The sequence below is a fragment of the Scophthalmus maximus genome, chromosome 7 (assembly GCF_022379125.1).
Source record: "Scophthalmus maximus strain ysfricsl-2021 chromosome 7, ASM2237912v1, whole genome shotgun sequence".
NCBI classification, from domain to species: domain Eukaryota; kingdom Metazoa; phylum Chordata; class Actinopteri; order Pleuronectiformes; family Scophthalmidae; genus Scophthalmus; species Scophthalmus maximus.
In genome coordinates, this window is record NC_061521.1 from 26,845,845 (window position 1) to 26,873,028 (window position 27,184).

Sequence of the window (27,184 nt, forward strand, 5' to 3'; positions counted from 1 at the left end):
AGTAGTAATGCAAATATACTTCATGTAGTTAAGTTTGTGGCCTGTTTGGGAGATAACAACGTTTTGGGCTTCAACAGAACATTGAATATATATATATATATATATATATATATATATATATATATATATATATATATATATATATATATATATATATATATATCAGGGGGCAGCTACGAACTGCTTTGTTTACTTGTGGGTTGATGGATCATTAAAAAGTAAAAATTAACTGTTTGTTTTTATTTTTTAAACCCCACACGCCGGTTAATTTGGTGTTTTATGTTTTTATTACTAAGAAAATGACTGAGACACACACCTTTCATCCTCCTCTTCCTCCCCTTCATCTTCATCCTCCGAGTGCAACAGTCCAGCAGCAGCCGAACCTGGAGGCCTGGAGGATGATGAAGAGGAGCAGGAGGATGAAGAGGAGGATGAAGAGGAGGAGGAGGATGAAGAGGAGCGGGAGGACGAAGAGGAGGAGGATGATGAAGAGGAGGAGGACACACATCACTACAGGCACAAACAGTCATTTTCACAAAAAACAACAAACTGCTGCTCTGCTGAGTTGCATTGCGCGCGCGCACGTGTTAGTGTGCGCGCGCGCCGACTTTCTCTCCATAGAGTTTCACTGAGTTTACATCCGGGTCTTTTCCCTAGGCAATGGGAGTCGCAGCACCGCCGTTCCTTAGGCAAAGTGAAATAAATTCGCCGCACCGACACAAAAAGTAGTCCCCTTCCCGAACACGTTTCCCCGCCGCCGCGCTTCGCCGATCGGCTCCGTTTGACCAACTTTAACGGCGACGCCCGCAGACGTCGAGCGCTCGGTCGCCGGTAAACGAGCGTCCGTCCGACGGGGAAGTAGTTGTTGTCTCCCCCTTCCTCCAGCTCCGCGGCGCAGGGATCCATGCGGTGCTGAGGCTCAGCTGAATGAGATTGAAGAAGAGTTCTTCTTGTTTTGTAGCTTCAGTTTCTCTGTTTTTACTCGATTTTCACCAAAAGCAGAGATTCGTCGTGCTCCGGAGCTCCGGGAGCGGCAGCAGTCTCCGGCCTCCCCGCGCGCTGCGGCTGCACCGCGGATCGGCTCCCGGGACATATTCATTCCATTCAGCCGGAGGAGGACTGCTGCTGAGTGAGTGCACATCGGGGCTGTTTCATTTCATAACTTTCATTTTGTCTGTTGTCAAAGTTGAGCTGCGGCCGCGGCGCGTCGCGGGCTGCGTGCGGGTGCGAGCCGCCGGCCGCCGGCCGCCGTGCGGCTCCTGCAGCGCCGCTGCGCTCCGCGGTGTTGTCGCTGCTCGGGTCTTGTTGTCGGAGTTGTTCCGCTGGAGGACAAGGGGCCGAGGGAACTTGGACCCAGCGACGCCCGCTCGCTGCAGAATCGTTGAAAGATGGCGTCTGTCGGAGCGACCGGGCGGGCGGCTCCTCCCCGGGTCGCTCCGCGGCCCGCGGGCTTCTTCTCCCGGTGGAAGTTCCCAGCGTGGCTCGCTGCGTTAGCAGCGCGGCTAACGGCGGCGTTAGCATTAGCCGCTACAGCTAACGTGATCCACTTGTTCTCGTCCGCGGAGCCTCCTGCGGGGCGACGTCGGCGGGGACCGCGGGTCGGTCCGGTGGTTCCTCCGGTCCGGGCCGCCGCGGAGCCTCGCGCCCCCGGAGACGGGACAGGATGCGGGCAAGCACCGCGGCGGCCCGGACCGGTGATGAGAACCGAGCGTCCCCTCGAACACGGAGGTTACAACAGAGAAAAGTGCTTCGTGCTGAAAAACCTCCATCTTCTTCTTTTCTCCGAGTCTCCGGCCTCTGATGCTGCGAGGCCCCGAAGTTCATCCGCCAAACTTCACGTCCCACCGGGAACAATGAGCGCAATTAACCGCCGCTCCGCCGGGGGGGGGGGGGGACTGATGGTGGTGGTACTGATGGTGGTAGAAGTAGTACTGTTGGTAGTAGTAGTACTGACTGTGGTAGTACTGATGGTAGTAGTACAGACAGTGGTAGAAGTAGTACTGATGATAGTAGTAGTACTGACTGTGGTAGTACTGATGGTAGTAGTAGTACTGACTGTGGTAGTACTGATGGTAGTAGTAGTACTGACTGGTAGTACTGATGGTAGTAGTACAGACAGTGGTAGAAGTAGTACTGATGATAGTAGTACTGATGGTAGTAGTACAGACAGTGGTAGAAGTAGTACTGACTGTGGTAGTACTGATGGTAGTAGTACAGACAGTGGCAGAAGTAGTACTGATGATAGTAGTAGTACTGACTGTGGTAGTACTGATGGTAGTAGTACAGACAGTGGCAGAAGTAGTACTGATGATAGTAGTAGTACTGACTGTGGTAGTACTGATGGTAGTAGTAGTACTGACTGTGGTAGTACTGATGGTAGTAGTACTGACAGTGGTAGAAGCAGTACTGATGGTGGTAGTACTACAGACTGTGGTAGTACTAATGGTAGAAGTACAGACAGTGGTAGAAGTAGTACTGGTGCTAGTAGTAGTAGTACTGACTGTGGTAGTACTGATGGTAGTAGTACAGACAGTGGTAGTAGTAGCACTGATTGTAGTAGTAGAAGTAGTACTGGGGTAGTATTAGTGCTAGTAGTAGTAGTACTGACTGGTAGTACTGAGGGTAGTAGTACAGACAGTGGTAGTAGTACTGATGGTAGTAGTACAGACAGCAGTAGTAGTACTGATGGTAGTATTAGTACTGACTGGTAGTATTAGTACTGACTGGTAGTACTGAGGGTAGTAGTACAGACAGTGGTAGCAGTGCTGATGGTAGTCGTACAGACAGTGGTAGTAGTGGTAGTAGTAGTACTGATGGTGGTAGTACTGATGGTAGTAGTACGGACAGTGGTAGTAGTAGTACTGATGGTGGTAGTACAGACAGGGGTAGTAGTGGTAGTAGTAGTACTGATGGTAGTAGTACAGACAGTGGTAGTAGTGGTAGTAGTAGTACTGATGATGGTAGTAGTAGAAGCACTTATGGTAGTAGTTGTGGTAATAGTACTGGTGGTTCTCAGGACTGGACTTTAGTACAATTTTATGTACTCTTACTGGATTGTTTGATTGCTTTTAGCTAGTTACTTTTGTTCCCATAGAGTAGTAATTGCATAATACCACAGTAGTACAGAAGTACTCAAGGATCAAGTAATCAAGTATTCATATTTGATGGAAGGTTACTTCATGTCCCACCCAGGGAGCAAGTACTGCACTAACCATCTTTTACCTGCTGCTGGTAACTACGGAGTAGTACTAGTAGTACACTAGTCGTAGTGGTAATACTCAATCACTGCACTGGACCTATGTATTATTTCAATGCTTATACTGTGTCATATCACCACTAGTTAGTGAACAGTAGTATTGTTAAGCAGTACTTCAGTAACTACAGTTTGGAGGTACTCTGTCGTCGAGGCAGTACTGCCTCAGTCTGTCCACTGTACAAAGGATGTAAAAACACTGTAAACACAGTAGAAGAAGAGCAGGACAGAAGAGGAGAATCACTGAGATGATCTGTTTCTGACAAGTAACTGTCGGAGACAAGTACAGTGTTTCCCTCTGGAATACAGTAAAGTATGAAGTTGCCAAGAAAAGTGCAAGTACCTCAAAGCTACCTTGAGTAAATGTACTCAGCAGTGAGGGAAGAAGAGCCCAGATTTTTTACTTGAGTAAAAGTACAAGTACACTAGAGTAAAAATACTAATAAGTAAAATCTTATGAAGTTTTCTGCTTCTTCATACTGAGCACTGTACACTGTACTTTTTACTACATTACTTCTGTGACCGTTGGAGTTACTGGACACTTTACTGCAGTACAAGTACACGTGTGAAGGACTCTGTGGTGGAAGAAAGTTCATAGATGAGAACCAGAAACATCCTGAAACCACAACTAGACACAAACACACAACTACACACACACACACACACACACACACACACACACAACTACACACACAAACAACTACACGCACAGACACACACACACACAACTACACACTGACGTCAGTCAGACAACTTTACATGAAACTAGAAACTACACACGTTGTCCCTCTGAAATGAAGTGCATTCTCAAGTACATGAGTATTTACAATCTAATACTTTAGGTTCTTTGTTGATACTTCTGTTCTCTGTGATGAAGGATTTTAATGCAGCACTACCTTGGCTACCTTTAATGAAGTATTTCTACTTTGGTTTCACTTTCTTACTGTGTGTGTGTGTGTGTGTGTGTTTGCGTGTTTGCGTGTGAGATGATTCAGTCTATACTATAAATAGAATATTTACAGTACATATATTAGATACATTACTTTTTCATAAGTACTTTTGCAGCCGTACTGTATGTAAGTACTTGCACTATTGTATATGTAATATTTCTACCGCTCAGCTGATGAATGATTCAGAAAAGACATGAATTTATTTTAAAATTTGAAATGAAAAAAGTTTATTTTATGTTTTATTGTTTTAGTTTTTCTTTACAACAAAGTTTATTCATTGTTTAAACTTTAAAATATCAAACCTCCGTTACATTTCTGTCATAAGACATATTATATATTGTATTATGACCATATTGAAGAGAATATTGTTGCTGTTATGAATATTAATTCATAATTGATATTCATAACTCAGCAACAATATTCTATATTATATTATATCTAATTGATAAGAAATCCATAATATTACAAAACAAAGTTGTGATTTAATTCGAAAAAAACCATCTCTCCATGTGTTTCTTTCTTCCACGACCATTCTGTGTTCAGATCTGAAAGAAGTTATAGAAACGTGTTTCATAGAAGAACATCGACTGGTGCTGATGCACAATAAATCAGATTTCATATCCCTCAACTATTAATGTGGAGAAAATAAAGGTTGTTGTAGTTGTTGTGTATGTTGAGTTGTTGATTTGTCGGTTGTTGTTGTTGTAGATTTGTTGGTTGTAGTTGTTGTTGATTTGTTGTAGTTGTTGTGTACGTTGGGTTTTTTGATTTGTTGTAGTTGTTGTGTACGTTGGGTTTTTTGATTTGTTGTAGTTGTTGTGTACGTTGGGTTATGGTTGTTGTTGATTTCTTGGTTGTTGTGTACTTTGAATTGTTGTTGATTTCTTGGTTGTTGTTGTAGTCGTTGTGTACGTTGAGTTGTTGTTGTTGGTTGTTGTTGTAGTTGTTGTTTACGTTGAGTTGTTGTTGTTGATTTGATGGATGTTGTTGATTTGTTGGTTGCTGTTGTAGTTGTTGTGTACGTTGAGTTGTTGTTGTTGATCTGTTGGTTGTTGTTTTAGTTGTTGTGTACGTTGACATGTTGTTGTCGGTTTGAGGGGCGGGGTCAGTGACGGTGTGTGTTTGTTGTGTTCCACAGGGCAGCACAGAGGGGTGGAGTCCAGTCCCACAGCCCGGTGGTGAGTCCTGAACCTGAGTGAAAGTTTTATTAAACGTTAATCACATTGATTGATGATGATTGTGATTAAACTGTTACACGATTCATGTGCCTCATCTTATTAATGAAATTACATCATTTTATTCTGTTAAACATTCTCAGTTCAGTTCAATTTAAATTATTAGTTTTTTTAAATATAAAATGTGATTAATTTGATTAAACTAAACTCTTCTACTAGTTTATTCTAGTTGTACATTGATAATTCAAAGAAAGTATTTTCAAATCCATTTTCTCTTAATAACTAATTCACGTTTACACTTATGATGTAATGGAACAATGGTAAAGTAACTTGTTTTCCTTTTACTGAAACATTCACTTTTTAATAAAACATGTTTCGCTGGTAATAAAAACTACAAACAATGTTTTAATTAAAAATGAAAGGAAAATGTCTGCATTTAAGGAAAACAACAATAAAGTAAAAGTAGATCCGTTTATTTTAAATAAACATTTAGTGTTATTTAATCGTTTGTGTAATTTTTGGTCAACAATTAAGTTAATGGAACTTTTGTTATTTGAATTTTAAGTCAGTTTAACATTTTTTTTTATAACTTAATAAACTTTTACTATTTATATTTGTATATAAACATAATAGTTCAGAGCCTCTGCAGGTGGAGCTCCGCCCCGACGGCCTGCAGGAGATCAATCCTGTTGAAACGGATCTGAAATTAACACCATAATAATCAGAACATTTATTGTTTGATCTCCAGAAGACCTCATGTTCACAGTTCTAATAACTCATGGAGAGTGAGGAAGTATTTAGTTCATGTTTCTACATTTAGAAATATTTTGGATCAATGTTTTATTTGTTTATCTGTAAAATGTGATAAAAACAGTTTGAGTGTTTCATGGAACCTGTTGAATTATGATGAAGATTCAGTTATACTGTAAATGACTGAAATGTTTTGTGCTTTTTGTTTCCAGCGGCACTTTAATGCTTCAGTTGGATGGTTTTCCTACTGGACTCGCTGTTAAGGTACAAACACTCTGACGTACTGAGTAACAGTACTTAGTGCAGTAATAGTACTAAGTGCAGTAATAGTACTTAGTGCAGTAATAGTACTAAGTGCAGTAATAGTACTTGTCGTGGCCCCTGAGAAACTGTTAAGACGAGTCTTCTCAGGAACCGAGCGAGGTCGACCTGTCTGTGGCCACAACAATCATCGAGCAGCTGCAGTCTCTCCAGGTGATAGTCGCGGGGAGATGACGACATTACCCTGAACTAAATACACCACAGAGACGGGGAACAGGCAGATTGTCTTGGGGGGGCCATACACTGACCATACACACACCAGAAATCTCCCTGATATATATTGAGCTCTTATAATAAATACTTCTGATTAAGACTTCCAGGGTTTCCGTCTCCCTGAATCAGAATCCACTCCATCAATTATTCCTTTTCACTACTAAGTGCAGTAATAGTACTAAGTGCAGTAATAGTACTAAGTGCAGTAATAGTACTGAGTGCAGTATTAGTACTGAGTGCAGTAATAGTACTAAGTGTAGTAATAGTGCTAAGTCCAGTAATAGTATTAAGTATAGTAATTATACTAAGTGCAGTACTACATGCAGTAAAAGTACTCTTGTCTGTACTTTGTGATATTAGTACTTCAGTCTTGGTTTTGTATGTGATGGTTTGACCTGGTTTGACCTTGATGGTAAGCTTCACACAGGAAGTCTTTATAAGGCAGTACCTCAGGTTGCTATGACAACAGCCCTGACCCCAGCACCGATTCTGCTGATTTCTGTTGAACCCACTGTGTGTGTGTGTGTGTGTGTGTGTGTGTGTGTGTGTGTGTGTGTGTGTGTGTGTGTGTGTGTGTGTGTGTGTGTGTGTGTGTGTGTGTGTGTGTGTGTGTGTGTGTGTGTGTGTGTGCGTGTGCGTGTGCAGGCTGATCGATCGGCTGGCAGACTGACTGGATCCATGATGGAGCTACAGACGTTGCAGGAGGCTCTGAAGGTGGAGATCCAGATCCATCAGGTGGGCGGAGCCTCCAGGGCTTAAATTAAAAAAAAATATATATTTCATTATATATATAATTTTAAACTCTCTAATATCGACATCAGGCCACAAAATGAGCAGCAGGTGTCAGTGTGTGTGTGTGTCTGACTGCGTCTCATCTTCCTCTACAGAAACTGGTTGCCCAGATGAAGCAGGACCCGCAGGTAAACCCTCTGACATCACAGTTGTGACATCACAGCTGTGATGTCACAGCTGTTCTGATGACTGCGTTTGTTGATGTCTGAGTTTCAGACGCTCGGTTTGACTCACGCTCTCTTTTCAGAACGCAGATCTGAAGAAGCAGCTCCATGAACTTCAAGCGAAGATCACAGCTCTGAGTGAGAAGCAGGTACAGTCACACACACGCTCACACACACGCTCACACACACACACACGCTCACACACGCACACACAAACTCACACAAACTCACACATGCACACACACACACACACGCTCACACACGCACACACAAACTCACACAAACTCACACATGCACACACACGCTCACACACACGCTCGGTGGGGACAGAAGGAAGTGATGCGTTCAGGCTCGGTGGGGACAGAAGGAAGTGATGCGTTCAGGCTCGGTGGGGACAGAAGGAAGTGATGAAGCTCTGAGCAGGAAACCGCCGCAGCGTCGTCGTCTTTGATTCTGCTGTTGTTTTTATTTTTAACTTCTTTAACTTCTTTCACTCTGACTATTTTTATCTCTTGTGTGATTGTGTCAATGTTCTGATGTGAAGCAGTTTGTTCTGCTGCTTTGAGACGGATGTAGTATGAGACCTGGAGACTTTTTAAATCCACTTTTGCGACCATGAATATGTTTAATAAGTGGTTTGTCTGGAGTTGTAGTTATTTATTATCCAGTTGTTTTGGACCAGTGTTCAATTAAATTTACAAAGAGATCAATGATTCAGAGCGAGCAGCTGATTTCATCTGGTCCAGAAACAAGAATTCCTGGCTCCGCCCCTTTGCCCTGATCCACATGTCATGGATTCTTTCTTGCAGAACCCAGTGAAGATCCTGTAGAATGACGCTGGTTTTTCAGTGATCTGATTGGTCGGTTGTAGACAGGCTGTGATCTCTTATCTCGGCTCTCAGCATAAGTTACCATGGTGATTTAACTCTGTAACAAAAAGCAGAAGTTAGAGATGAAGTTTCTCAGGTTCAGTTTTAATCCTTCTGACAAACAGACGCACAGAGGGAAACAGAACTGTGAACTACTTATTTATCTTTACTTTTCAGATGTGACATAGTGTTGTTGTGTATTTGATGAATGATTGACAGACGATGAACCTGCTCCTCCTCCCTCAGAAAAAGGTGGTGGAGCAGCTGAGGAAGGAGCTGATGGTGAAGCAGGAGCCGGAGGTCAAGCTGCAGCTGCAGACTCCTCCAGCAGGGGGAGACATCAAGCCGGTCAGCCTGCTGCAGAGCCAGCAGATACCTGGAGGACTGCAGCAGGTGGGACACACACACACACACACACACACACACACACACACACACACACACACACACACACACACACACACACACACACACACACACACACACACACAGTAAGTGAAGCAGTGACTGACGGCGTCACTTCTCCACAGACGCTCACCGTGACGCCGGTCCTCACCACAAAGACTCTACCTCTGGTGCTAAAAGCTGCCGTCACCCCCGCCCTGCCCGGCTCCATCCTGCCGCAGCGCCCCGCCACCATTGCTGTGGTGACCACCGCTATCTCCAAACCCGACTCGCAGAACGCCCCCATCAACCTGCAGGTGGCCGGAAAGCTGACCAGTCAGAGCTCGGAGCCGGTGCGACTGGTGTCCAAAAACGCCATGGTGGTAAGACCCCGCCGCCGCCCGCTCACGTGTCCGTCCGCTGATCCGTGTTGCGATCAGGGACTGTTCTGAATGTTGTGAATGTTCTGTGATCACATGACCCAAGCTCCTGCTCTGCAGCAGCCACATGTTGTTGCTCTTGGTCATTTATAAAACCACGTCGTGACACGTAGAAACTGACGTCCACACTCAGGCACCTGAACAGACGTCACATGACCTAGTCATGTGGTGAAAACAGGAAGTAGATTGTCTCCCCTGCAGCTGGTTGCTTGGTAACAGAAACTCCTCTGAAGGAGGAACGGCGACGAGGTGGAACTGTTCCTGACAGGAAGTGTTAGTGGCGTTGAGTTGTAAGTAATAAGAACCAATCAGAAGAGAATGTGGGCGTCGTCTGCGTCATCGTTTACAGACGTCTCGGTTTCTGTCCGACAACAGATAAATGCAAACAAGATAATTATATTGATATTGTACAAATTATTATTGGAAACCACCTGGAACTCTGCCAATAACTAGTGTCCACATCAGAGGAGCTGTCAATCATCAGCAGACAAGCCGTGAGACATCAGACAGGTCCGTGACATCAGACACGTGCGTTTGACATCAGCACAGATCCACAATGTGCTGTGGTTTTGTCTCAGGTGCAGGCCACCACCACCTCCACCTCCTCCACCACCGCCCAGCCAATCAAAGTTCCTCAGTTTGTCCCTCCTCCTAGACTGACGCCTCGACCCACCTTTCAGCCACAGGTGCGTCCCCTGTAAGACCCGCCTCCGAACCCTAACCCCCTCAGATCAGTGTGTGTGGCCCACCGGTGGTGACTTGCTCACCCTCCAGCAGGGGGCAGCGGTTCACCAAAGCAAACACTCATGCCTTGCTCCGTGGCACTAAAACATTGTTTGCTCTGCGCTGCCTCTCATCCTCTCTCCTCTCGTTGTGCTGCTTTTAATTTTCCAACTGACGTGTGAAGAGGTTTTGATAAAGGTGTGTGTGACTGTGTGTGACTGCGTGTGACTGCGTGTGTGTGTGTGACTGCGCGTGTGACTGCGCATGTGACTGTGCGTGTGACTGCGTGTGTGACTGCGTGCATGTGTGACTGCGTGTGTGACTGCGTGTGTGTGTGTGACTGTGTGTGTGTGTGACTGTGTGTGTGTGTGACTGCGTGTGTGACTGCGTGTGTGACTGCGTGTGTGACTGTGTGTGTGTGTGACTGCGTGCATGTGTGACTGCGTGTGTGACTGCGTGTGTGTGTGTGACTGTGTGTGTGTGTGACTGTGTGTGTGTGTGACTGCGTGCATGTGTGACTGCGTGTGTGACTGCGTGTGTGACTGCGTGTGTGTGTGTGACTGTGTGTGTGTGTGACTGCGTGTGTGTGTGACTGCGTGTGTGTGTGACTGCGTGTGTGACTGCGTGTGTGTGTGTGTGACTGCGTGTGTGACTACGTGTGTGTGTGTGTGTGACTGTGTGTGTGTGTGTGTGTGTGTGTGTGTGTGTGGGGTTAGGGGGGGCTAGGGTTGTGTGTGTGTGTGTGTGTGTGTCTGCGTGTGTGTGTCTGCGCGTGTGTGACTGCGTGTGTGACTGTGTGTGTCAGTGACTGCGTGTGTGTGTGTGACTGTGTGTGTGACTGTGTGTGTGTGTGTGTGTGTGAGCGACTGTGTGAATGTGTGTGACCGTGTGTGTGTGTGTGTGTGTGACTGTGTGTGTGTGTGTCTGCGTGTGTGACTGCGTGTGTGACTGCGTGTGTGTGTGTGACTGTGTGTGTGTGTGACTGCGTGTGTGTGTGACTGCGTGTGTGTGTGACTGCGTGTGTGACTGCGTGTGTGTGTGTGTGACTGCGTGTGTGACTACGTGTGTGTGTGTGTGTGACTGTGTGTGTGTGTGTGTGTGTGTGTGTGTGTGTGGGGTTAGGGGGGGCTAGGGTTGTGTGTGTGTGTGTGTGTGTGTCTGCGTGTGTGTGTCTGCGCGTGTGTGACTGCGTGTGTGACTGTGTGTGTCAGTGACTGCGTGTGTGTGTGTGACTGTGTGTGTGACTGTGTGTGTGTGTGTGTGTGTGAGCGACTGTGTGAATGTGTGTGACCGTGTGTGTGTGTGTGTGTGTGACTGTGTGTGTGTGTGTCTGCGTGTGTGTGTCTGCGTGTGTGTGTCTGCGTGTGTGTGTCTGCGTGTGTGTGTCTGCGCGTGTGTGACTGCGTGTGTGACTGTGTGTGTCTGTGACTGCGTGTGTGTGTGTGACTGTGTGTGTGACTGTGACTGTGTGTGTGTGTGTGTGTGTGTGTGTGTGTGTGTGTGTGTGTGTGTGTGTGTGTGTGTGTGTGTGTGTGTGTGTGTGTGTGTGTGTGTGTGTGTGTGTGTGTGTGTGTGTGTGTGTGTGTGTGTGTGTGTGGGGGGGGGTTAGGGGGGGCTAGGGTTGTGTGTGTGTGACTGTGTGACTGTGTGTGTGTGTGTGTGTGTGTGTGTGTCTGCGTGTGTGTGTCTGCGCGTGTGTGACTGCGTGTGTGACTGTGTGTGTCAGTGACTGCGTGTGTGTGTGTGTGACTGTGTGTGTGTGTGTGTGAGCGACTGTGTGACTGTGTGAATGTGTGTGACCGTGTGTGTGTGTGTATGTGTGTGACCGTGTGTGTGTGTGTATGTGTGTGACTGTGTGTGTGTGACTGTGTGTGACTGTGTGTGTGTGTGTCACCTCCTGTGCTCAGAGCTTGTCTTCCTGCAGCTTCTTGGTTTGTGCTCCTCCTGGCTGTCGGTGTGTTTCCACCCTGTGTTTGTGCTGAGTGATGCAGCTGCAGCGTCACTGCTGATACTAACTCTGTAGTATAATTCGGCAAACAGCAGTACAAGTATCAGTAGTGCAGTTAGTTTTATATCACAAGTTGAATGCACTTTTTCTTCATCGTTAACATGAATGTTAAGCTCATTGACTTCTACCTTCTGTTGTGATAATGTTTTGTCCAACTGCTGTTACACTAGTTAAATAAAGTTTGATTATAATAAAGATAAAGACATGTTTGAATCAGGGCGACAGTCCATGCGCCCTGAGCCGCAGGTCCATGGTTCGATTCCCGGCCGGACCAACTCCCTCACCCTGTTTCCTGTCTCCCATCAATAAAGTTCTGTTTTTATAGTTAGTTCAGTTAATTGAACAGTTATCACTCAACATTAAATAAACCAACAGCTCTGATGCTAACAGGTTAAACTGTAAAAAAAAAAAAGAAGTAATTGCAGTAGCAGTGGTGATAGTAGTATTAGCAGCAGTAGTAGGAGTAGTAGTATTAGTGATAGTAGTATTAGTAGTAGTATTAGTGATAGTAGTATTAGTGATAGTAGTATTAGTAGTAGTAGTATTAGTAGTAGTATTAGTGATAGTAGTATTAGCAGCAGCAGTAGGAGTAGTAGTATTAGTGATAGTAGTATTAGTAGTAGTATTAGTGATAGTAGTATTAGTAGTAGTATTAGTAGTAGTATTAGTGATAGTAGTATTAGCAGCAGTAGTAGGAGTAGTAGTATTAGTGATAGCAGTAGCAGTAGTATTAGTAGTAGTGATAGCATTAGTAGTAGTATTAGCAGTAGTAGTATTAGCAGCAGTAGTAGTAGTGATTGCAGTAGTAGTAGTAGTAGCAGTAGTATTACTGGTTGTAGTATTAGCAGCAGTAGTAGTAGTGATAGCAGTAGTATTAGTGGTAGTAGTATTAACAGCAGTAGTATTAGTGGTAGTAGTATTAGCAGCAGTAGTAGTAGTATTAACAGGAGTAGTATTAGTGGTAGTAGTATTAGCAGCAGTAGTAGTAGCGATAGCAGTATTAGCAGCAGTAGTAGTAGTGATAGTAGTAGCAGTAGTATTAGTGGTAGTAGTATTAGCAGCAGTTGTAATAGTGATAGCAGTAGCAGTAGTATTAGTGGTAGTAGTATTAGTAGTAGTAGCAGTTGTATTAGTGGTAGTAGTATTAGCAGCAGTGGTAGTAGTATTAGCAGCAGTGGTAGTAGTATTAGCAGCAGTAGTAGTAGTGATAGCAGTAGCAGTAGTATTAGTGGTAGTAGTATTAGCAGCAGTAGTAGTAGTATTAGCAGCAGTAGTAGTAGTGATAGCAGTAGCAGTAGTATTAGTGGTAGTAGTATTAGCAGCAGTAGTAGTAGTGATAGCAGTATTAGTAGTAGTGATAGCATTAGTAGTAGTATTAGCAGTAGTAGTATTAGCAGCAGTAGTAGTAGTGATTGCAGTAGTAGTAGTAGTAGCAGTAGTATTACTGGTTGTAGTATTAGCAGCAGTAGTAGTAGTGATAGCAGTAGTAGTAGAAGTAGCAGTAGTATTAGTGGTGGTAGTAGTATTAGCAGCAGTAGTAGTAGTGGTAGTAGTATTAGCAGCAGTAGTAGTAGTGGCAGTAGTATTAGTGGTAGTAGTATTAGCAGCAGTAGTATTAGTGATAGCAGTAGTATTAGTGGTAGTAGTATTAGTAGCAGTAGTATTAGTGGTAGTAGTATTAGCAGCAGTAGTAGTAGTAGTGGTAGTAGTATTAGCAGCAGTAGTAGTAGTGATAGCAGTAGTGGTTGCAGTAGTATTAGTGGTAGTAGTATTAGCAGCAGTAGTAGTAGTGATAGCAGTAGTAGTAGCAGTAGTATTAGTGGTAGTAGTATTAGCAGCAGTAGTAGTAGTATTAGCAGCAGTAGTAGTAGTGATAGCAGTAGTAGTAGCAGCAGTAGTATTAGTGGTAGTAGTATTAGCAGCAGTAGTAGTAGTGATAGCAGTATTAGCAGCAGTAGTAGCAGTGGTAGTAGTATTAGCAGCAGTAGTAGTAGTGATAGCAGTAGTGGTTGCAGTAGTATTAGTGGTAGTAGTATTAGCAGCATTAGTAGTAGTATTAGCAGCAGTAGTAGTAGTAGTAGGAGGAGACTGGCCGAAGCAGAGCTCTACAGTGGTGTTACTCAGCAGTGTTTGGTCATTTTGTTGCCGTTTCCTGATTGGCTGTCTTTTGTCCCCAGGTCAGGCCCAAACCGACCACACCCACTAACATCCCCATCGCCCCGGCCCCTCCCCCGCCCATGATGGCGGCCCCCCAGCTGCTCCAGAGGCCCGTCATGTTGGCCACCAAGCTGTCGACCTCGCTGCCCTCGGCCGCTCCCATCCACCAGGTCCGCATCGTGAACGGGCAGCCCTGCAGTAAAACAGGCTCCACCCCCCTGACGGGCATCGTCATTGCCACGTCCGTCTCTGCCACGCCCACCTGCCTAGTCAGCCCCGCCCAGGCACTCAACCCCACCCCCACTCCTGTCCAACCAATCCAGATCAGCAGCCTGACCACCGAGCCCAAGGTAAGAGTACTGCCCAAGTACTACCTGAATACTACCTGAGTACTTCCTGAGTACTGCTTGTGCTCACAGCACAGTTTTTACTAATATGTGAATAAACGACTCCGCAGGTTGACCTCTGATCTTTCTGTTACTGAATGTTCTCCAATCCTAAATCTGTCAGTGTCTTGTACTCCTCTTCCTCTTCCTCCTCTTCCTCTGCAGACTGTGAGATCAGGAGGCGGAGGCGAGCAGAAGGTCGTCGTCAGCCTCGCCTCCTCCTCCTCCACTCCTCCGTTGTCTCCAGCTCCCAGACCTAAGAAAGAGGAGAACCCAGAGGTGAGAAGTGACACGTGAGGTCGACAGAACAGTAGATTGATCAGTGAGATAAGGTCGGGTTCATGTTCAGGTTCAGGTTCAGGTTCTCGTTTGTTCTGGTTCTGGTTAAGGTTCAGTCAGGTTTAGTTTCAGATTCTGGTTCAGGGTCTCTTCTTCACTGACTGATCCTGATAAAACTCTTCTATTCTTCCTCCTGCAGAAACTCGCTTTCATGGTGTCGCTGGGGCTCGTGACACACGACCACCTGGAAGGTGAGTGATCTCCTCCTCCTGCTCCTCCTCCTCCTCCTGCTCCCCCTCCTCCTCCTGCTCTTCCTCCTCCTCCTGCTCCTCCTCCTCCTCTTCCTCCTGCTCCTCCTCCTCCTCCTCTTCGTCCTCCCCCTTCTCTTCCTCCTCTTCCTCCTGCTCCTCCTCCTCATCCTCTTCCTCCTGCTCCTCCTCCTGCTGCTGCTCCTCCTCTTCCTCCTGCTCCTCCTCCTCCTCTTCTTCGTACTTCCCCTTCTCTTCCTCCTCTTCTTCCTCCTCCTGCTCCTCCTCCACCTGCTCTTCCTCTTCCTCCTGCTCCTCTTCCTCCTCCTCCTCCTCTCCCTCCTCCTCTTCCTGCTCCTCCTCCTGCTCTTCCTCCTCCTCCTCCTCTTCTTCGTCCTCCCCCTTCTCTTCCTCCTCTTCCTCCTGCTCCTCCTCCTCTTCCTCCTCCTCCTCCTCTTTTTTGTCCTCCCCCTTCTCTTCCTCCTCTTCCTCCTCCTCCTGCTCCTCTTCCTCCTCCACCTGCTCTTCCTCTTCCTCCTGCTCCTCCTCCTCTTCCTGCTCTTCCTCCTCCTCCTCCTCTTCTTCATTCTCCCCCTTCTCTTCTTCCTCTTCCTGCTCCTCCTCCTCCTCCTCCTCTTCCTCCTGCTCCTCCTCCTCTTCCTCCTCCTCCTCCTCCTGCTCCTCCTCCTCTTCCTCTTCTTCGTCCGCCTCCTCCTCTTCTTCCTGCTCCTCCTCCTCTTACTCCTGCTCCTCCTCCTCCTCTTTTTCCTGGTCCTCCTCCTCCTCCTCCTCCATCTTCTGATGATGCTGCTCTGCTCATGTACATCTTCACACTAAAAGTTGGACTATTTAATTTGCAGAAATTCAGAGCAAACGACAGGAGCGAAAGAGGAGGACGACGGCGAACCCGGTGTACAGCGGAGCCGTGTTCGAACCCGAGGTACGTTCACACCCGACACACGTCACAACACGCCAAGATATATTCAAAAATGTTTTATTTGTCACGTGATCACATGACAGAGACAGAGCTCACTGTTCATGTGTTCTGATCCAGATCCGTCTGAGTCAAGTTCAGAGGGTGAACCTGTCATTAGCGTGTCATTAGCGTGTCATTAACCTGTCTTTAACGTGTCTCTAACGTGTCATTAACGTGTCTTTAACATGTCATTAGCGTGTCATTAGCGTGTCATTAACGTGTCATTGGCGTGTCATTTGCGTGTCATTAACGTGTCTTTAACGTGTTATTAGTGTGTCATTGACGTGTCTTTAACGTGTCATTAGCGTTTCATTAGCGTGTCATTAACGTGTTATTAGCCTGTCATTAGTGTGTCATTAACGTGTTATTAGCCTGTCATTAGCGTGTTATTAGCGTTTCATTAATGTGTTATTAACGTGTTATTAGTGTGTAATTAGCGTGTCATTAACGTGTTATTAGCCTGTCATTAGCGTTTCATTAATGTGCTATTAACGTGTTATTAGTGTGTCATTAGTGTGTCATTAACGTGTCATTAGCGTGTCATTAACGTGTTATTAGCCTGTCATTAAGGTGTCATTAGTGTGTCATTAGTGTGTCATTAACGTGTCATTATCGGTTATTAGCCTGTCATTAACGTGTTATTAGCCTGTCATTAAGGTGTCATTAGTGTGTCATTAACGTGTCATTATCGGTTATTAGCCTGTCATTAACGTGTTATTAGCCTGTCATTAACGTGTTATTAGTGCGTCATTAACGTGTCATTAATGTGTCATTAGTGTGTCATTAGCGTGTCATTAACGTGTTATTAGCATGTCATTAACGGGTCATTAACGTGTCATTAGTGTGTCATTAACGTGTCATTAACGTGTCATTAACGTGTCATTAACGTGTCATTAGCGTGTTATTAGCGTGTCATTAGCGTGTCATTAACGTGTTTTCCCTCCGTGTCCTTCAGAGGAAGAAGAGCGCGGTGAGTTACCTGAACAGCCCTCTGCACCAGGCGACCAGGAAGAGAGGTGCGTATGAAAGTCACAGACGGTCAGTCGGTCAGTCGGTCAGTCGGCGGTCGACCCGTGAGAGACAGTAGAACAGAGAAGAATCTCCTGCTCAGTGCTAATAACAAGCTGTGAAACTAGTCTGCTGCTTCCTGCTTCCTGTTTCCTGCTTCATCCTTCCTACTTCCTGTCTCCCCGGTCAGGGTAGTTGTTAGAAATCTAGACGGGAGATGCTGCGTATGATCAGTGTAGTTTAACTGTGATTCATTCACATATAAAGAAAAACACAACTTAGAAATACAGAAATATTGTAATGAAGAGATGAGAAGACCTTGAGAAGACACTAAACCAAACCATCACATTTTTATAGATGAAACATTCCTGACGTTATTAAAGGAGACGCATCTCGTCTCTTCCTTCCCTGTAGTTTTTTAGTTTTTTCTTGTTTTTAAGTTTCTCTGCTTCTCGTGTGCTGCTCTGATAACACGACTCACATGAATCAGCTTTTATAATATCACATCTCAAAATACTAAGACTTTCCTGTTGTCCCCGTCTTCAGACTAATCTCAGAGGTTTTAACACGTAACACTGAATAATTCCTCCATTTCACTTAAAGGTTTTTCAAGAGAAAAGACAAAACATTTGAAAGCGTCAGATTTGACTTCATTAGTCGTTGACAGGCTGCAGTTGCTCGTGAGCGTTTACATGGAGTTTAAAAACCTGATTATATTCGGGTTAAGACAAAACCCTGTTTTCTCAGACGCCTTGTGAACACCTGTAGATAACTCCTCCAGTAACCAGGGGATCTTAACCGAGTCAGCTCCGGTTACGTGTCCGCTCATGCTCTGTAGGTTATAACTGCCCCGCCCCACTCGCAGGAAGCAAGGGCGCCAAAAACAACAGCAACAACACGAAGGACGTCTCCACGGCAACTCACGTTCCCGAGGCGTAGAGAACGTCGTGATGTGCAGCGCTGGAGAGTCGTCCATGTTCTCCTCCTCTTTCCAAGTTGTTTTGATTTTGAAAAAAGTAAACCGGAAGAAAAAGTCTTATTCCGACCAGTTGTACGTTGGCAGAGCGCCACCTGCTGTACTGGAGGAAGAGTTACTCCCGTCTTTATTCCCCGCTCATGTATACAGGGAGAACTGGCATAACTTGGTTATTCACTTAACCGGAGTGAGACCAGACGCCGGTTACTGCTGTGACTGAAAACACTGACTGATGTTTTAAATATGGAGGCAACTGACAAACGGAGGTGAATCGACCAGCATCACACCGTCAGTAGACGAGTTCTGCTCGGGCCGTCGAGAGCTGCCTGCTGTCGTGCAGTCTGGTAAAACCTGACATGTTGTCGGCGGGTTGGTTTCCTGTGGGGGGGCGGTGTATCGTGATTATATATTCGATGTTTTGCGCCTTGTTGCACATGAGATGTATTAAATGACTATATTGCCAATACCGCGACCACAATTTGTCAAGTAAAATGTTGTAAAGGCGTCGGCATTGCTTTGAAGTTTAAAATTGTCCCAATAGAAACCGTTAATGAAGATATTTCAGGTTAAAGAATGTTTAAATACAGACGACTAGAATCAACACACTGGTGTGATTGTCTACACCAAAGAGTTAAAATAGTGCATTTATGAAACTGTGCTTTAGAGGAGATTTAAAAAGAGTGCGATATATATTGTGTGTCGAGATAGAACAAAAAGATATTGCAATATTATTCATAGGCCATATCGCCCAGCCCTAGTTTCCTGTCAGTGTCCAGGTATCAGTTTTTAAAAACTGGCCACTGGGGGCAGCGGTGTTTCTCATGTGAACAGAGACAGAAATAGTTTGTAATAAATTTGAAAAAGAGAAGTTGAGAAGAAAGGAATCATGTCTGGTGTGAGGTCATGTGAAGTCAGGTCGAGTGAGGTCATGTGAGGTCATGAGCTGGTTGACCTCAGTCTTTGACCTGATCCTCTGGACCTCGCCGTCCCTCATGGCGGCTCCAGCCGGTCTTGACTGTCGTGTTAACATCTAGCCTCAGTAGGTTTCTTCAGCTCCTGCACTAACACTGCTGTCTGTGCTTCTGACTCCTCCTCCTCTTCCTCCTCTTCCTCCCTCACGCTCCCCTGTCTCATGCTAGCCAACGAAGACTCCCTTTCCAAGGTATGTCATACAGACTGTTTGTTTTTGTTTTCTCCCCCTCTCCATCTTTCTTTTTCTTTGTTTTCCGTCTTTGTTGTCTGTCTCATTTCACCCAGGTCGCCCACCCAAATACAGCAGCGTCCCGGAGCTGGGCAGCCTCACCCCGGCCTCCCCCTCCAGCCCCGTCCACCCCCTCCCCCTGCCCAGCCCCAGCTCTGGGGATGTAAGTAACGATGGGGGAGACGGACAGCTCCGAGGGTCGGACACCCCGTCACACACGATCCTATTGGCCCAGTAGCTCTGTCAGACCTCCACAAACACGCCCATTAGTTTGTTGTGTCCATGTGATAATCATCAGTCATCAGTTGATTTTTACTTTGACTCAGTCTTACAAAGTGAACAGTGTCCTGTAGCCCAGAGCGTCACCAGTAACCACTACTCAGAACACATGCTAACACCCGAGCGTCAAGTATCTTCTCTGTGACTCAGTAAATTAACACACCATCGTCCATTAGACATCCAAACCAGGCCGAGTGTAAACTAAACCAAACCTCCCCCACCGAGCCTGTCCGTCCCAGAGGCTCGGTGGGGCTCAGTCGAGCGGGGAAACTGATTGGTCCAATTCTTCCTCACAGGGAGACATCCATGAGGATTTCTGCACTGTGTGCAGACGCAGTGGCCAGTTGCTCATGTGCGACACGTGTTCTCGTGTTTATCACCTGGACTGCCTGGATCCACCCCTGAAAACCATTCCTAAAGGCATGTGGATCTGTCCAAAATGCCAAGATCAGGTAACCGCAGCAGCCGAGACTGATCCTGAGACAGGGGGAAGGGGGTGGTGCAGTCCAGTCAGCGGCCGGTCGGGCCTGTCAGGGCCAGTAGCTGTACTTGACTGTCCTGTACGTTAGGACTGTTCAATCCTTTGTAAGCATGTACATGATGCAGTATTGGTTTTTTTGTGCTTCTGTCTCACTCATTGTATCAGTAAAGATTTGCATCTCACATCCATCCACCTCATTGCTCGTCCCTTCTCCGCCTCACCACAAGGTGGTGGCTAAAATTTGTCTTTCCGAAAATCTTCTCCAAGTCTCAGCCACTGTGACAACTCAGAGCTTTTGTGTCCAGATCCTGAAAAAAGAAGAAGCCATTCCCTGGCCTGGAACTCTGGCTATTGTTCATTCCTACATTGCCTACAAAGAAGGTGACGACAGATTATTTTCCTCCTCCGACATCTGCCGGGACAGATGAGGACGGTGAGATTAACGGTTTTGTTCCATTGCAGCTAAAGAAGAAGAGAAACTGAAACTGATGAAGTGGAGTTCTGAACTGAAACTGGAGCGAGAGCAGCTGGAACAAAGAGTCAAACAGCTCAGCAACTCCATAACAGTAAGAGAGCGTTTTTATTCTCTGTGAAATCAGTGAACATGTTAAAAATCAATGTTAAAGAGATCAAACATGGTGTCTTCTATGGACTCAAATGCTGTTGTCCTTCTTCCATCAGAAATGCATGGAGACCAAAAACACCATCCTGGCTCGTCAGAAAGAGATGCAGCTTTCCCTGGACAAAGTCAAACACCTCATTCGCCTCATCCAAGCCTTCAATTTCAACCAAGCTCTGGCAGAGACAGAGGGTAAAGACATCAGTGCCAGAGTCCAGGACAGTGCTGAACATGCACTCGGCTCTGAAGCTGCACCAGAAGCCCCGTCTGGTGAGAAAGTGAAGGCTCCAAGCTCCTTGACAAACAGCAACAAGGATGGAAACGACAAACAAGAGCAGCACGGAGACGCGGGCAGCAACCAGACAGCAGCAGCAGCAGCAGCAGCAGCAGCAGCAGCAGCAGCAGGAGACACCAAGGACCAGCCCGTCCCTGAAGACGGCACAGACCGAGCAGCAGATACCAGCCCCAGTGTAGGGGCAGGGGGTAAGGACGGGCTGGTTGCAGGGGGTAAGGGTGTGCCGGGTGTAGGGGCAGGGGGTGAGGACGTGCCGGGTGTAGGGGCAGGGGGTGAGGACGTGCCGGGTGTAGGGGCAGGGGGTGAGGACGGGCCGGGTGTAGGGGCAGGGGGTGAGGACGGGCCGGGTGTAGGGGCAGGGGGTGAGGACAGGCCGGTTGTAGGGGCTAAGGGTGTGCCTGGTGTAGGGGCAGGAGGAGGAGGTAACACAGGGATTGGTAAACAGTCAGAGGTCATTGCCAAGTATGAGACGGCTCCGGTGGTTGACATTCCCGCCACTTCAGCGGTGGTGACTGTTGTTGCCTGCACCAATGGTACGGCCGAGCCAGCCTGCCCTGACCGGGACCCCGCAGGAGACTGCACCACCAACACCAACTCTGAGAACAAGATGGCTGCTGTCAACCCTCCAGAGACCGCAGTGGAGAAGAAACAGGAGGAGATCACTGACAGTGATGGCAGCAACACCAACAACAGCAAAACCTCAGAACCCTCCCAGCATTCTTTGCCAGCTCTTGTCAGTAGTTTGGACAATAAAAAGTAACGCTGCGTCTCTTGATTTGCGGGAATTCAAACATATATATATTAAAAAAAAAAGACTTTTGCTTGCACCGCACGGTGCCCTGAAGTTGCCAATCTGTATAAATGTTGTTTGTTTGCATTGTATTGTCAGACTGTGTCAATGGTAGATATACAGCCCAAGTCACATGACTCTGGGAAGGCGTAGGCTGTTCGCCCACAGACCCGGGAACATTGAAGGCCTGCGCTCCAGGGTCATCATGCCAATTAGTGATAGACGTCAGTGGTCGGAATGCTCAAAGGGAGATTTAACTCATCACACCAGTGTGTGCCTGTTCTAACGGCCCCTGCTTTCTCTCGTGGGATTCCCATGAGTACGAAGATAACCAAGAACATGGAACCAAACATCTGTCAGGGGTTACTGGTCTAAAAAGCAGTGTTGTGATGGAGCTCAGACAAAAACCTGTTAATCCCCACGTCCCAATCCCCACGTCCCCAATCTCCTGAATCTCCTTCATTAACCCAAACTTCGACCTCCTTCAAACCCTCATCAGCTTCTCCTGATGACTAAAAGGCTAACGTACCTGCCCAGTCCTCCAGCAGTCACTGTGACCTCCCAATGTAATCCAGAAGGGTTCGGAGTGCTTCAGATCCACTCCACCTGAACGGCCTCACTCAGACTCAAAGGCCTGACGTTGTTCAGAGGAGTGAGGTGCAATGAATCATAGAAGTGGTCTTGCATTTTGTTGTTGTAAGACATCAACATCAACAAGAATTGTTGGAAGGTTTCTAATTTGGTAGTCACCCCCTCAGTACCAAAGTCAGGATGGCCCCATTCAACAAGGATCAAACTTCATCTGAAGGATTCTAGACCTTTCCCGAACCTCCCTATCAACCAATGACTTAAACTGTCTTCAGTCAACAGAAAATATTAGTTGCAATAACCTTTCCCCAGTGGCAAAACCCAATCGTACCTTTCCCTGATAAAGTAGACGTCTACAAAACCTGGTGGGCAGAGACCCCTAATTCTGGCCTCAGGACGGCGTGGACGAGGTTTCAGACGATCCAACAAACTCTTTGTGAGAGGCATTTCGATGCCTTTAAACCAGCGCACCTAACTTCCAAATGAGCTTCTGACAGAAACCACGTTCATCCTAAATATAAATTTACCTTCTGCAGTTTGCCAACAGCCCAATTTGAGCTGGTGGAACCCAAAGAGTCATGAGCACACTTCCTCAGTCTAACAGCTTTTTCCGTAGAGCAGAGCGAGATGTGAGGAATTCTAAAAATGTAGACGGTGCCAGTAGACTTGATGGAGTTGCACTCCGTTGTTAAGTCGTACTACTTAGGTTAATTACTGGTTAAGGAAAGTTAGACACAGCTTCCAAATTCTAAATTTGGAAAGGTCTGTGGGAAAACTGCATCAGACATCAACAAAAGCTGGTGGACACGAGGCCCAAGTCTTTTGAAAGATGTGGATGAGTTTTCAGACGCCGTTTGACGAAACATTATTATAATATTTGACCAGTGAACCTAACTCACTAATCTGCTTCTGACTAAAACTACGTCCATTCATTCGCCCAAATGCACCTTCCCCAATAAACTAAAGACTCCGCCAGTTGTCTGGTGACCAAAGGTCCCATCGACCCCCGGTACCCTCCCCTCCCCCTCACTCCCCCTCCTGTCTCCCTGAGCTCCGGCAGCAGCGACGCTGAGCGACATGTGCGGAGGACGAGCAGATGTTTTCAGTGGTGTCGGTCAAGTGTAGTGATTGAGTTTTTCATTTGTGAGTCAAGTGTCAACTGTGAGCACTAAATGTGAAATTGCAATATTGCAATGTCAACACACAAATTATATGTGGGCTGTGATTCTTTTTATAGGAAAAGATATTCAGGTCTTCCTAGTCTTCAGAAATAAGTGCTTTCTGTTCCTGAACCTGCTCGACTGGCGTTTTCCACACAGAGTGACGATCTCTGCATTGTGTACATTTCTGTAGAATCCTGAACTGCCAAAATGATTTATCCAAATTCAGCAGGGACACGCCCACTTCCTGTATTGAATGATCAGATCGTTGGCGTTGTTAGATATAAATCGGAAGTCCCCAGATTGAGGCAGGAGAGCTTATTAAACAATATCATTCAAAGAACTTTCTTTTCCTTGAAGTGACGGGATTTGTGGAATGAACCTGCTTCTTCTCAAAGGGAGATTCCACAAATCCTCCGACTAAAGCACAAGCTCGCTGCTGTACCAGGCAGTGCTGAGCTTTTTGTATGTTGATATTAACAGAGTATGCATTTCTTTGTTGTGATGTGACTTATCCCCACATTGCCAATATTTTTCTAGGAGGAAATACAAACCTCTGTGACAGTAAGGCTGGAGTGTAGGTCATGTTCTCTTCTCTGGAGCATGTCGGGCTGAAGCCCGGTGCCGTTGTTCCGTGGGGAACCTCGTCGTGTTGTTGGCGCTGCCTCGGTTCTGCTGGAACCTTTTGGAGTTTGGGTTTTCTTTGCCTAATTTTCAGTCGTCCACAAAACGTATTCTCCCTGGAGTTCACGGTTCAACTGCCTCATCTTCGGCTGTAGAACATCTTCACCTTGTGCTTCTATTGTTTGTCGACTGTTTTGTTGGTTGATTCATTTGCGCGGTCATGCTAGCAGCTTTATCTTTGAAAGCCGACGTGTCGTCTGTCGTTGGTCCAACGCCTCGGCCTCAGTTCTCTGGCTCCCTAACGTTTCCCTTCATCCTGTTAAAATCTTGACACAAACTTTTGCTCAGAGGAACTTTTCCAGGTTGTTGTGTGAACGACGTCAGAGGACCGACTGTAACGACTAGACTCCGACCGATACTGGGAAGTAGAAATTTCTGATACCGGTATATCGGCCGATATATATATAAATTATTTTCAAGAATTGAATGTTGTTATCAAAAACCTTATGACAATGAAGTTTTATTGAGGCTTATTATTTTACAGTTTAACCATGAACTTCATTGTAAACAACTATAGATACAAAGAAAATTGACATAACTTGAATTAAGAAAATTAAATACAACATCAATTCACAACTCCTTTGTTTTCATATCAGCGTAGATCCTGATATCGTCTGTGAAAGACTCAGAATATCTGTTGATCCTCAGACTTTTTATCAGGTTGACGGTTAAATTCCTGCAGAACTAATGACGTTCTCGTCCGCCGACGCCGTTCACCACTAACGAGCTAATGTGAGGGTGCTAACAAGCTAAGCTACATGGTCAGGACTATACCTGTTAGCATTGTCATAATTAGCATGTTAGCACACTGATGTTGACAGAGCTGCTAGCGTGACCTGCGGTGTGATCGGTTGTTGGGACGTGGCGGCGTCTCTTCATATCACATGACTGAACCATATCTGACGTCAAGTACAAACTGGTCTCATGTCCAGTGATGATGTTCTGAGGACACTGACCCGGTTCCCTGTGAGAAGCGTCTGTAGTGTTTGGTTCTGTCGGGTGGTCGTGTACTTTCTCTCTGTCGTCTCTTCACCTTTACGTTGGACCCGAACACGCCGTCCCTCTGTACAGTAGGTACCTCGAGTGCCTTTCTTCAAACAGCAGATAATATTTGTCTCTTGACTTGCACTGTGACTTGTAGAACCTTACTGACCCCACCCGCCCCCCACCCGCAGACCTCCGGCTGCCGGTCGAGTCATTTCATGTGACCACAGTGTTCTGTTGTTATTTGATAGAGGAGTTGCCTTAAATGTCTTTTATTTTCCTTTTATGTGATTCAACTTTTACATTTTGGGGTTAAAAAATAAAATCTGTGCCGACGGCAGCAGGTCAAAGGTCGTAAGGTTGAAAACCTGGTCGTCGTCGGTCGATAACGTTCAAGTGTTGATGATGACATCTTGTTCTGTGACGCACTTTTTCTTTGACCAGTATTATCATCATCAGAGTGGCGGCGGCGGCGGCGGGTGCACTCGTGTGGAGCTGGTGTGGTTTGTATTCGGAGTCGTTCTTCGTTCCCTCCGTGGTTCTTGTTGGTTCTGGAGGAGTTTGCTGAACCAGGTCTCGTGAGCTGGAGCTCGAGCAAACGGACCTGCTCCCCGACGACGGGCCGACTTCCACCCGTCCGGCCGCTCGCTCCAGCTGAACGCATGCCTTCTTATGCAAATTTTTATACAAGATTTGTGGAACCTTTTTTAATATGCATCGTGTTTTTGTTTTTTTAAGTTTGAAGTGAAACTCGTCACCTTGTTTTATTCCTCCAACACGCGGACGCCTGACGTGAGCAGGTCAGCTGGGACAGTGCGTCGGCTATTTTAGACGGATTCATTTCTTCCTGTCGGCGTGTTTTCTGGGAGGAGCTGAAATATTTGTTTGTCCTTCGCTTAGATTTGAATCTGAACTGGGCCCACCCACCGGGGGGGTCGGACTCTAAAAGTGAATTTATCCAAAGAACACTGAAGAGTACGTTTGTGTCGCTGCATCGTCTGATATGAATCTGCGTTTTCCGAGCGGAAGAAAGTCTTTTATGCATGAAACATGTTGGAAACGTCCGGTTTCACGTTTTAGTTTTCAAACGATCGAGTCATGATTGTGGCCTTGTAGTATTTTGTGGATACATGACGTCAGTCCGTTGTCACCGCCCGACCCGACCCGACCCGACCGCTCACCTGAAGCTTCTTACCTCATCACAGCTGTTTCCATGACGACGTGTCGAGTGCAAAAAAAGTGACCAGAAAACGAAACCAGTCTTTTTTTATCTTCCATTGGGTGAGATGCATTGTAGCGATGTGAATACAGGAGCTGAATAACGTGTAAATTGGTAATTACACAATCTGAATATTTGTATAATTGTTTGTATTTTTTCATAATGATTTTGGAAAGGAATGTGTTTATTTTTTTGACTTGTGTTCCAGATGTGTCTTCTGTTGGCCTGACATTGTGACGGTCTGGTGGGATTCTTACCTCTGTATTGAGCCTCTTCTCTTCTGTGATGATCTTTGTATGCAGTGTTTAGGAAAAAATACTGTGGGGAAATGGGAGGAGTCGATATTAGGAGCATTTGATCAATTTGTATTTATTTATTTTATCATTTTGTTAATAAATTGTGAAAAGCAGCTGTTGTGTCCTGGTTCTGTTGGACAGGTGCCAAGGTTTTCTTACCGTCGTTATCGTAGTTTTCTTACCGTCGTTATTGTAGTTTCCTTACCGTCGTTATTGTAGTTTTCTTACCGTCGTTATTGTAGTTTTCTTACCGTCGTTATCGTAGTTTTCTTACCCTCGTTATTGTAGTTTTCTTACCGTCGTTATCGTAGTTTTCTTACCGTCGTTATTGTAGTTTTCTTACCGTCGTTATTGTAGTTTTCTTACCGTCGTTATCGTAGTTTTCTTACCCTCGTTATTGTAGTTTTCTTACCCTCGTTATTGTAGTTTTCTTACCCTCGTTATCGTAGTTTTCTTACCCTCGTTATTGTAGTTTTCTTACCGTCGTTATCGTAGTCTTCTTACCGTCGTTATTGT

General features: G+C 46.0%; 1 protein-coding gene across 4 annotated transcripts; it reads left to right on the plus strand.

Annotated features, from left to right (window-relative positions):
* Positions 1-662: 662 nt before the first annotated feature.
* phf21ab (PHD finger protein 21Ab) lies at positions 663-26,781 on the plus strand. 4 transcript variants are annotated; one of them, XM_035642082.2, is made up of 19 exons: positions 663-1,129; positions 5,342-5,381; positions 6,341-6,392; positions 7,308-7,397; positions 7,550-7,582; positions 7,702-7,767; positions 8,734-8,880; positions 9,018-9,254; positions 9,890-9,997; positions 14,220-14,549; positions 14,751-14,864; positions 15,064-15,115; positions 15,973-16,052; positions 17,044-17,104; positions 19,212-19,234; positions 19,849-20,004; positions 20,339-20,414; positions 20,496-20,599; positions 20,715-26,781. In XM_035642082.2, exons 1-19 carry the CDS (start codon positions 928-930, stop codon positions 21,705-21,707), a joined length of 2,964 nt encoding a protein of 987 aa, XP_035497975.2. In that variant the 5' UTR covers positions 663-927; the 3' UTR covers positions 21,708-26,781. The 4 variants fall into 4 exon arrangements, with proteins under 4 accessions (XP_035497975.2, XP_035497974.2, XP_035497978.2 ...); XM_035642081.2 differs by lacking the exon at positions 19,212-19,234 and adding an exon at positions 19,330-19,436; XM_035642085.2 differs by lacking the exon at positions 19,849-20,004.
* The last annotated feature ends 403 nt before the right edge of the window (positions 26,782-27,184 follow it).